The following is a 12,185-nucleotide window of genomic DNA, read 5'->3' as shown; positions in this document are numbered from 1 at the left end:
TGCCCTGCCACAGCTGGCAACACCACAGCTTTTTTACAGACCAGCCCAGACCTCTGAATGTTGTCTTTGGACCTTTGCCATTTGGGCCTTTCTTAACCTGCTGCCACCTCTCTCAGCTCCAGCTACCTCAGGGTCCAAGAGCTCTACAAACAGCATGGCTTCACCCACCAGCTAAGCCAGAGCCAGACACTGCGGGCTCACCAGGTGCCGGGAGAGGGTGTCCACACCACCAGCTGCCTCTATGTTTTCTTTTATTCAATTCTAGTAAACTCCACAGTTTTCATGCTTTGCCAACAGACATCACAGACACTGTTGTGAGTGCTCTGCACCACGTCCAGGGCCTGATTTGGCTCCAAGTATAGAGCTGCAGCTGCCTTTCTTGCCGATTTTGGCTGCTATGCCCCCAAATAGAGCGATGCAGAGAGTTCCTTCTGCACTTCTTTTCCTCCTACGCTTAGTGTGCCTAAAACACAGGCAATTACAACAAAGCAAATAAGGGCACAGGCATTGAAGCAAACTTTGTTTACTCCAAATATCAGGCAGCAAAATAAAACTGCAAGGTACTGTAAGAAGTCTCCCCCAGTAAGTCAATACATCTAAACTCAGATAATGCAGTAGGGGGTTTAAAAGAATATTACATCAAAATTAATGAAATTGTAGCCCTGTTACCCCTCCCGAGACTTCTACTCAGACCCAGAAAAGATTATTTTTTGCCTCAAGATGCTCCTTTTTTATTTTTCTGCAGACACCAGAATTTGATCAGAGCATTAATCTTGGTGACAAGGTATTTCTACCAACTTCACAAGACATGGATCAGTCACATCACATCATCAGCGTAATGCTGCCCCAAAATAATAAGGGAGATGTGGCTGTTTGCTCCGCGTTCATTGATAAATAATAGATCCTTCTCCCCAGGTACTGGGCCCAGGTCTGGGTCAGCCCTTTGTACTCCGAGTCTACATTCCTCTCCCACATCTCCAGCAGCTTGCAAGTTATATACTTGCAAATATAACTTGTCATTACTAGAAACTGTAAGTGGGGGCTGTTACCTTCCCACCTTTAGAGAACTGGAACATGGGGCTGAAAGAATAATTCCTAAACAGCGAGAATGGAAGATACTGAATATTTCCAGGTGAGGAGAGCAAACCAGTTATTTCAGTTTTCTTGACAGTATTGGCTTCAGCCATAAACACACCTCATTATCTACCAAGGTTTGTGTAGCCGTTCTGTACAACTGAACAAGTCACACAGTCACATATTTGCTATTACATGCTATCACAAGGATGTCTGAGATGTGCATTAAGCTGCACAAGGTGAGGTGATAACCCACCTCTTATTTCCAGGTTTTTGATGCATTTCCTGAAAAGCTGAAGGCTGGATGGAGATTTATAAAAACACACAGAACTATAATGGCTGACAAGACATTATAAATATCTCAAGACATTTTGAATTGGAGAAAAAGAGAATATTCTCTCATATAAATTAAACATTAAAATGAACATTTCTCACTGAAAAACATTGCTATTTCTATGCAAGTCATTTTTTTCCCCACCAATAATCTCAAGGGACTAGACTTAGAACTGAAAGTAAAAAAAATAAAATATTCATTTTTAACAGACTAAGCATGCAAGAAAATGCTGTTGAAGACTTTTTTTATATAAGGTGCTTCTTGAAGAACTCTGGGATGGTGACATTTGAGAGATCACCGAAGAGCTGCCACCTGGTCTTGAAGGTATTTCAAGACTGGGGAGAGCATTGGGCCACAGCTGGCTGTTTCCAAGTAACTTAATGACGGGAATTGGGATCGTAACCACTAGCCTGAACCTAAAAATTCAAGCAGCAATTTATTAGAGCTTGCAAAAAGTAAAAAAAGCTTTGGGAATCCTAACAACTTTTAAGCTTTCAGCCACGTACAGGATTGAAAAATGTGCTGTATGTGATAGACTGCGTATGCAGGGAACACATCATAATAAGGCATTCGCAATCCAAGGGAATTGTCCCACACCACGGTCTCCTTTGCCTGGCAATATCCCAAGCAGTCCATTTCCAGTGCCTGCTGGGCCCACAAAGCAACGATTGTTTGCTTGCTCCATTACATTTATTCCTAAGGCTAGCCTAGCACGGAGCTTCCAAATCACCGAGATAATTGGCTCTACCAGTGATGAAGATCCAGCTTCTCCGCCAGTATCACCCCCGGTTATTCTTTTCCAGACTTCACTCCTCCCTTTCCTGCCCGCCGAGCACCTGACGGGGAGGCTCCAGGCAGCCCGGGCCTTGGCACCGCGCAGTGCGGCGGACAGGCGAAGCCGCGGCGACCCGGTGAGGCGGCGTACACCGGGGCAGGGGGCTCTTAGCAGCCGAGCCGAGGCAGGCGGGAAGAAGACAAGCCGGCTGTTCCCCCGGCAGGGGGACCGCCGCCGGGGTAACGGCTGCGGGGTGGCCGTTAACGGCGGGCAACCGCCGCCTAACGCCAGGCACGCACCGCCCCCGCGAGCGGTTGAGGGGGGGGGGAAGGGGGCGTCTCCTCCCATCCCGCCCGGCGCCATTTTGGATGGTTTGCGTCGCTTCCGCTGCTGGGAAGTAAACAGAGAGGGAGGGAAGGAGGGAGGCAGCGTACGCGGGCGGGACGGGACGGGACGGGCAGCCGGGCGGAGGAGGAGGAGGCGGCGGCGGCGAAGAAGAAGAAGTCACTGGGCTCGGCTTCGGTGGAGGGAGCCGATGTGGCCGGAGCGGAGGCGCCAGCACGGCCCGAGTCCCGGTTAATGCGAAGCGCAGCGGGGAGCCGCCAGGTGAAGGGACTGGAAGGGGGCGGGCGGCGGCCGCAGCGCAGCAGGGCTTTCGTCGGGGAGCCCGGCTGTGCTGCCGATGGAGGGAGGAGAAGGGGGTCCGAGCAGTGGGGGCGGCAGGAGCTTGGGGCCCTGCACGGGAGCGGAGCTCAGTCCCGGCCGTCTGTAAGAGCCCCGCGGCGCTGGGCTGGGCCGGAAGGAGCGGACCCTGAGGTGAAGCGTCTCCGGGAGCATCGGGGCTTAAAACCGACCCTCGGTGTTCACAGAGCATCGCTGCCTCCTCCTAATAACAGTCATAAATTGTCAGTCCCTCGTTTTTAGCGGAGCTGGTTTTTCGGGGTTAGGTTTGTGTGTGGGTCGCCCCCTGTTTCGGTTCGCCCTCTCCCCATTAGAGCACGCACGCCTCTCTTTGTTCCTAGAACAGCCTTAACTTCAGGTGTGAAACAACACAGGGACCTCAGTTAGGCTTGTTCATGAGAAAGCGTTATCAGCAGGATGTAAACAGCCGTGCACGGTTTGGGTTTGTTTTGTTTGTTGTTTTTTTTTTTTTTTTTTTAAACTGCCATTGTGTTGTCTGCACCTTACTCCCTTACTCAGCAGTAAAAACAATGTTAAGCATGTGCTTTGCTCCTCCTCTTACTTGGTGACTGAGCTGTGTGATTATGGCTGAACATGACTGTATTGCAAAGAAGATAGCGTGGGTTGCGCCCAGATGCGGAGTTCAGAACCAAGTTACTATAACAGGTTGAGAAATTTACTTGGAAAGTCTTCAGAGTCGGGCATCCTGATTTCACACATCTTTCTGTCCTGATAGAGTTCGGGTTACTTTTCGTTGTTTGTTTGTTTGGGTTTGCTTTGTTTTGTTTTTCTCCTTTCTGTCAAGATCTTAGATTTTTAAAGCAAAGTTGATTATAGCAGCAATGTGGAAAAACTGATCAGTGATAAGTGAGTCCTGATTATGCCAGAGACAGTTAAAAGCAAGATTGATGTGTAGTAAAAAGTGATAAGCAATCACTGTTTGTAAAATAGGTTGCACCTATACAGTAATATGCTAGCATGGAATTTTGCATCAGTGTCTTCCTCACTGAAAAGTTATTTCTCTTGGCCTTGGATTTAAAATGGTTAGATCTTTAGACTGTCACAGATACACAAAGCAAAGTGAACTGCCTAATGGCATTTGCCTGTTCCTATATTAAGTTTGCAGAAAGGTTTACTCTCTCAAGTGGCCTCTTTTTTTTTTTTTATAAATAATTTTTAGATTACTTCAAACTTCTGTAGGCAAATATGGATTCTTTTAAATTTTTTACTGTTTATTGTTAGGCACGTTAAGAGGTTGAAACCAGTTATATTTTTAAAAGCTATTTTGATACTTTATATTCTGAAACAAATGACAAAAATTAGACGAACAAATTAATTAGAAATTAGTTGACAAAACAGTCATATGATTCTTAAAATTCTATTTTTTGGTCTTGAGCTTAGATACTTTTTTCTCTTTTGAAAAAGTGCCACAAGGAAATATTTTTGAAAACTTATGATTACTCTCTGTTTTCAATTACAGGAGCATCCAAGATGTTGGTAACAAAAAAGTTGTCTGGAAATGTCATTTACCATCCCCTACTATTCAAGCCACGGCACTTAGAACACGTAGCATTTTATTTTCTTGGAAGACTGTGACCTGAAATTCATCATCAGTATAGCTTTAGTGATGGCCGTATTGTCTCTTTTCTTCATTGTCTGTCTATAAAAACTTTGGATAGTACCCCACAATTTCAGGAGAGGGTTTTGGTCTGTAACCAGCATATATTAACTATTTAGAACTCATTGAAGTTAACTCAGAGGTGGAGCTTGTAAGTTGGCTGTTCGTGACCCAGTCCATTTCTGTCAGTCATGTCTCAGAGGTTATTTTTCCATCTGAAAAATTCATAGGGTTTTGTCAGTGGCAGCTCATTCCTGGTCTTTTATTTTCCTGAAGAAAAAAAAAAAAGTGCCTCGTCTAGTGCTTGTGTCTTTGAAAAGATCAGTTATAGTAAATGTGCTGTGTGTGTGAATCGACTCCACTGTACATGCACAATAGCCCCTATAATGTGATAAGGGAGAAAATGCACGACTTGACCCTCTAATGCTGTGATAAAAGTAGTCTACCTAACTAGAAAATTTATGCACCTATATTACCTTATTAGCAAAAGATGAGTCAGGATCTCTGTAACGGAAGACTTGGAGAGCCAAGTCTAACAGTTACCTTGTGTAGCTTTTTACAGATTAACAGGAGGTTGCTTTGGAAATACTTGAAGACATCAAACACGCTATCCCAAATTTGGCAAGTGTATGGTAATTGCTCGTTATAACCTAGTTGTTTGGAATATCTGTTTAGCCTAAAGTTTAAAGGAATATTGCATTTCAGACTAGCTTATTACAAATAATATTCTGGGACTATGCTTAGCAGTTAAACATAAACATGACAGGTTTACAGTGCATTTGCTAATCTAATTCTTGATTAGTTTTAACTATTCAGTTTTCACAGTTGCAAAATCCAGTTCCTTCATCTTTTTGTTAGTTGCAGTCAATTCTAAGTCACTATTCAGTTTTTTTCGCTTTTGTCCTGTACCGGTGAAGTTAGTGGCTCAGCAGCAGAACTCTCTCTGGGATGGAAAGCTTGTTCCAGCACTAGAGTCATGTTTTGCACACTTTCATAGTCATGAGCTGTGAATCACAGTAAATGGTTCTCAGGAAGCAAGTAGAGATTTTTCCCCAATAGTGTTTTCATCTTATGCTTGCCCTGAAGCGCTACTGGGATAAAAAATTAAGTTGAAAAAAATCAAGAGACAAATTCTGTTCATCAGTCTTTCGTGACAGTATGCTCTGGTTTGTTTACATCATTTTATGAATAGCTTTAGACCTTAAGTGATAGCTTGCTTTTGTGAGCAGGTATGTGAGTAGGTAGGATTAAAGTGTTTTGAAGATCGGTAAGGAGATGCTGGCTTTGAGAAAATAATTTATAATGCATTGGATAACAAACAGTATAATTTTTCAGTTGTAGGTCTCGTGTATTACACTTGGTTTTAAAAAAGACTTCTAAACTTTTACTTAGTTGCAGTACATAGCAGGGAAAGTTAATTGTCTGGGTCCCAAATGTACTGGGCATATGATAATTCATAAAAATAAATGTGTAATTGTAGTTGAGTGTTAAACCAGAATGATTTTGCTGTGTATGAAGTCCATGTTTATCTTATAGAAATCATGGGGGCTGGGGGGGGCTTATACAAGCCCATACAAGCCCATCCCAGCCCTGGATTCTCTTAGCTTTTTAGAGACTAGAGTTGAATGTATTGTAGTTCAGTGTGAGGTCTCGTTCCTAGTCTTTTAGGATATGATGTGCATTGCATTGAGGCTTTTAAAAAATAAATGATTGGATGCTAAGTTCAACTGTGAGCTGGCATGTACAAAAGAACACACTTTGATCAAAACCCAATGCTAGATTTACTTCAGACTTATATAGTGGTGGGTTTTATTTCCTCTTTAATAATGTAATATAAGGTAGAACTTCTGTAAGAGGTCACTATGGAAGAAGTATATGCTACTGAGAATAACATTTTACCTTAGACTTGCTAAATTTAATAGGATTTTGAAAAAAGTTTGCTGACTCTTCTGTAAACTTTTTTTTTGTGGGTTGAAACTTCCACACTATTACTGTAAATCTTTCATAATCCCTACTTACTAGTTAGTTGGAAAAATGAAAGCACGCCAATGTTCTTGATGAAATATGTTTTTTAAGGATACTGATTTTAAAAAGATGGGTATTGAAGTAACCATTGTTTAAAATAAAATAAATAAAGAAAAGGTTCTTTCTGTCTGGGAATAAAAATGAATAGGACAGATACAACATCTGCAAGATGCAATGCCTGCAAAGATCCATACACTCATTATTTACTTTCTTGCGTGACTTTTGCTAGGTAAATAGGACTGGGGCAGTAATATGAATGTCAGTGTTCACAAAATTGTTCAGAAGAATATCTTTTCATCAGTAGGAAAGTAGAGTGATAATCAAAGCAGTAAAACAAATCAGGTTCAAAGTATTCTCAAACACAAAAGCGAAACACTCAAAGGAGAGTGACTGTTAGAAATGGATTGTCACTGTTAATGATTAAGGAAGGAATATTAAAGATATGTGTTTAGATGGTAAAGTTATTTTTAGACTACCACTTCAAATTCATTGCTACTTGGTGGTTGGTTGTTTTGTTTTTTTCCTTCATATAGGGGAGAAAAAAAACCCAATCTGCAAAAGTGTTGTTACAGAAAACGTACTTTTTCATCTCCACAGTTTTCTATTAGTATTGTTCTTAGCTCTGTTACATTTATAAAATTTATGGATTTTTTTTTTTTGGCATTTTTATAGAATGAAACGAGGAAGGAAAACTGATGAGGCCAACAGCAGTTCGTCTGAAGCGACAACTGAGAAAGAATCCAAGAGACACAAGGTTATAGACGAGAAAACCGTAGCTGTGCAGAGTCCTGACTGGGCAAACCTGCTTCAAGACATTATCCTGCAGGTGTTTCAGTACTTGCCCCTTCTGGACCGTGCTCACGCATCGCAGGTCTGCCGAAGCTGGAACCAAGTGTTTCATATGCCTGATCTCTGGAGGTGTTTTGAGTTTGAACTGAATCAACCAGCTACGTCTTACTTGAGGGCTACACATCCTGAACTAATCAAGCAAATAATAAAGAGGCATTCCAATCACCTGCAGTATGTAAGCTTCAAGGTAGTGTATTTTTGAGGCTTTTTAAAAGTAATTTTGTAAAAATAAAAGCATCTGTTAAACCTACTTCTTTTTCATTCAGAATGTTTTAAGGAAATATGTCTGATACCTTTGAGACAGTTTTGATGGTTCATCTATAAAAATGTCAAAGCATGGAAAGTATGATTTAATTAATGTTGGTAATTGAAATACTGATGATAAGTGGTAAATGACAATTGCGATCAAAACATTTTAACGTGTTGAAAATTAAAGAACATCGATAAATGTTCGCAAAGGCTTATGATATATTTTTGTGATTAGGAATGTGAGTTATTTAAATAGAAATATGGAAGCTCTCAGCGTGGTAAGTCTTGTTTTCAGGCCTGGTATACGGAAGAACTGGGTTCTGTAAATGGGCATATAGGCATAGAGGTTACCTCCTAATTCAGTTATTTATTTGGATATATTTTCTGGACAAAAACTTGGAATAACAGTTCTGAACATACCTTTTCATTGCCTTAATTCCTTTAGGTGGGCATTTTTATTTTTTTTCTTATAGCATCTTAGCTGCTTAGAATTCTGCCTCAGCAAGTGGGCAGAAATACTTCAGTTTTTGGTAATACTGTACGTGTGGGTACCTGCCTCAGAATTATCTGAGGATGCATAGATTGAGCATTTCCCCATTTCACATCCTGTAGGGAGCTGGATGTAATATTCATGTTAGAAAACATCTAATGCACAGAGAGTCACTTCAGTACTGCTAATACGCAACTAGCAGTTTTAGTACTAAACTGTATGGGATTGTCCACATATGGGATATCTCAGCACAGCTGACTTTCAGTTAACTGAAAAAGTACACGGGATTTGCACAGGATGATGTATCTACTGGTTGTGCTTGGCTGAGAAATACCATTTGGTGAGAACTGGCTTTGTTAACACCATGGAATTATTTTCGGCAGATGAAGACCTTTAACATTGGCCTACATATTGCTGTGTTTTGGAAGGGTGCTGTGAAACAGTCATGGCTGTGTATGCATCAGCTATGTGACAAATTTTGAAATGAAATGATCTTACAGCAAGGTGGACATACTAGTTGTTTGTTTCTGAAATCTGGCAGTTTTTGTATAGGAATCATCAGCATGTGGGTAGCTGGGGCGGCTCTGCCTGGTCATATGTATTGCCACTGCTTAATGCAGTGTCACATGTAAACTGATTATTACAAGGATTGCAGGGTTTTTATCAGTATCTGAATAAAGAAAATTTATAGCAGTATTGGAATCGCCTTCCTGTGTCTATCTCCAGTCTACGTTGCTTTGCACCAAATGTTTTCGAAGGATTTCAGATGCTTTTCATTGGTAGGGTGATACCCGTGTCATTTCTTGAACATGTCCCTTCACTTGTCCTTTAGGGTTGCAGAATGAACACTAGATCGCAGGAAATATTAAGTAACAAGGATAATCACGAGGAATGGGATACATCAGTCAGAAGCACTGACTGCTTCTCTGTCAGGGCTGAAAACTTGGGAAATTTTTTTTGTAGGCAAAGGAAGATTGCATTATTGAAAACTGAGGTTTTTCAGCTTGTGTTTGTGCAGAAAATGAACATTCATTGGACTTAGATCAGTTGCTGACAAGGTAGCATGGCTTATGGTAGACTTAGACTTGATTACAAGATCAGTTATTTTACTGTTCTGTAGGTTTGCAAAACTGTCATGTCTGCTGTTGTAAGAGGCTATCGAGAAAGCATATCTGAGTGTTGGTGAAAATCCACTGGAGGTTTTTTCCACACACTAAAGGGTTTATAGAATTACCGCATTTGGGTAAGGAAGAATGTAAAGAGGAAGTGGGGTAGACTCTGGACCCAAATGAACCTCCGCTTTCTTATTATTTGATGTGGATTGAATATCTTGGAGCAAACTGTTTAGCTGACCCCTCACCATGCTAAATTTTACCAAAGTGTTTAGGATAGTGGTAAATTTATAGCAAATTTTCTTGGATTTTTGGTATGTACTTTTGTGGGGAAAAAAGAATGATGATGTTGGATTCCTGATGAGGGGTTTTGTGGTTTTTATTGACATCACATTTCAGAAGGTAAACTGAAAAAAACGTTCAAGTACATCTACTCTATTCTGCTTTTTTGTAAACTGTGTTTGATGCAGTGTTTTCTGAACAATAAGTCTTTGTGGTTTTTTTTAAGGTGGACAGTAGCAAGGAATCTGCAGAAGCTGCTTGTGATATTTTGTCACAGCTTGTGAATTGCTCACTGAAAACACTTGGGCTAATTTCAACTGCCCGGCCAAGCTTCATGGATTTACCAAAGGTATTTTAAGATGTGTGCTTTTTTCTATAGCCAAGTATTGCAGCAGTTCATAGCAGTATTTCTATAACTTTACGTAAAGTTTTATTGTAAAAGTACAAATCTTTGGTAATCATTACTGGGCTCTATTAAAGGGAGGAACTAAGATGTCATACTAAGATGGATAACTGTTTCACTTATTCTCTGTATCACATGAGAACTTAGTCCTGACCTTGTTCTATTGACCTCGATGTAATAGTCAGCAATGTGTTGCAAATCAGGAGGCCAGACAATTCCTGTCTGTCTAATTGGACTCTGGGACTGTGGGGGATGTTTAGGAGACAACTGTAATTGACCGAGTGGCAGAGTTTTATCCATGTGGACTTGAGGGAGGGATTATGTTATCCTTGAGCTCACTTTAGAAGGCGATATGATCGTGATTTTCAGTACTTCATGTCATGCAGTCAAGCATCAGATTCTTAGGCAAAGCGCACTGTATTTCTGAAACTTCGTCAGATTTTTTTTTTACCTTGCATGTTTACCAAAAGTTAGACTTTGTTAGAAGGTGTGAATTTTCTAAATTCTCTAACCAAGAATTCTTGCTAGTGAGGTAGAAATGTACTGTTGTTGAGGAGCGAGGGAGTGGTTGCGGTAGCCTGGGCAGCTTGTTCTATGGCAGGAACATCTTGGATGTCTCACAGCCTCAATTCTTGAATTCAGTCCGCATATAAGTGAAGGGCTGGATACAAGTAGACTATTAGCTGGATCTCAGTGACGTCATTGCTGATGATGGCAACAAGGACAAGGAAGAAGTAGGGACAGCCTCAGGAAAGGAAGTAGGCTATAGGGTTTAAGCAAGGTTAGCTACAGGAGGATTATCAATTATTATCCTTGACAGCCGCGTCATGTAATTCTCTTGAATATGTATTTTTAATCCTTAATTTTCAAAGAGGCTTTCCAGATCTTTAATTAGATTTTGTATGATTTTTTTTTTTCCTCTTTCAGTGTGCCCATAAGAAAACCTGAATGCAGTGGAAAAAATCCACAGTGTCAGTGTGTTAGCAATACTTTGTTATTTCAGCTCTTGCATATTGTTTCGTTTCTTAATCTGAATCCTGTTTTAGCTCTCTTACTTAATTTTCACTGGAGGGATATGTTATAGTCCTATTCAGCTCGCTGAATAACTATTTGTAGTCATTCGTGCTATGGTATTGCTCATCTTCAAGGCTTCTAAACTACAGGCTTCCTTTTTTGTTCCTAATAAGATGTGGCCTTTAAAAATATATGTTCAGAATGAAGCGAAATCAGCTCTAGGCATAATTTGCCTTTTGATGTTTACCACTCCAATAATATTGTCACTGACATATGGTACCAGCAATGACTTTTAAATTTTCTTAGACCACTAATGAAGCATAAGAATTTAATTGGACCATGAATGAGTTGTTGTGGGAAGCTGTTAGTAACAGGCCTGTTGGTTGACAAGCAGGAAAAGGTGAATGGATCTAAAAAATGGCTAACACTACACAATTGTCTTATTTTTTTTATTTTTAATAGGACTGTATAGGAAGTCTGAACTACTTGCCATTATCTTCATCGGCACTTTTCTGCTTTCAAGTAACATGACATCTGGCAAATATTTGTAAATCACATTTGGCATTGTGTTGCCTAGTCTTTTCGCTAAGCACATTCTACATGAATCTTTTAAAGAATCTTACTATAGGCTACAAATGCGGCAATATTGAAAAGACGTTAAATCACCAGCTTTTACATTTCGGGATATTATCTGTCTTCCATTAGCTCTTCAAACTACAGTTTCAAGTTACCTGCTTTTGTAAATGTGTTTAACTTTTTTACCTTTCTATTTAATAGCCTTCTTAGTGAAGGGAATTACATTCTAAATACAGAGAATTAAAACACAATCCTAACACTTTAATAACATTTCCACTCTGTATTCTGAAAGGACCTTTTTCTCAGTACATAACGTATATAATCAGCATATTGTCAGGATAGTTGGGATTGGTCCCTAAAGCCAAAATGCCTAATGCTTCTGATTTTAACTTCCTGTTTCCATAGTACTGCTGCCAGGCCTTGTCTCATATAACTGTATTAGGCCTTCTCTCATATAACTCTATTCAGAATTCTACAGGTGCATGTGGCTGAGAGCAAAACAGTACTGAAATCAAAGTAGCAGGTAATTTTATGGGATACTTAATGTAGTGCATGGAGGAGGTGCTTTTTTTTTTAAGGTCTTCTGTTCAGTCAATTTTGTAAGAAATCATGAAGGTAAGCTAATTATTCACTTCCTTCAAATCACCAATGATTTCTACAAGCACTGTTGCATCTGCTCTTCAGTCAGTGTTTTTCAAGTTAA

General features: G+C 40.3%; 1 protein-coding gene across 2 annotated transcripts in view; it reads left to right on the top strand.

Moving 5' to 3' along the window:
* The first annotated feature begins 2,264 nt into the window (after window positions 1-2,264).
* FBXL3 (F-box and leucine rich repeat protein 3) overlaps window positions 2,265-12,185 on the top strand; it is a 16,697-nt gene continuing 6,776 nt past the window's right edge. Inside the window, exons 1-3 of one of the 2 annotated variants that reach the window (XM_054210574.1) lie at window positions 2,265-2,319; window positions 7,180-7,543; window positions 9,716-9,838. In XM_054210574.1, the coding sequence (XP_054066549.1) occupies window positions 7,181-7,543; window positions 9,716-9,838 (486 nt within the window). In that variant the 5' untranslated portion in view covers window positions 2,265-2,319; window position 7,180. Of the gene's footprint in view, window positions 2,320-2,633; window positions 2,790-7,179; window positions 7,544-9,715; window positions 9,839-12,185 lie in introns of those variants that run through there. The other variant, XM_054210482.1, reaches the window with a different exon arrangement.

This window comes from Rissa tridactyla, chromosome 1 (assembly GCF_028500815.1).
Source record: "Rissa tridactyla isolate bRisTri1 chromosome 1, bRisTri1.patW.cur.20221130, whole genome shotgun sequence".
NCBI lineage: Eukaryota > Metazoa > Chordata > Aves > Charadriiformes > Laridae > Rissa > Rissa tridactyla.
This window is presented reverse-complemented; position numbering and strand designations above follow the sequence as displayed.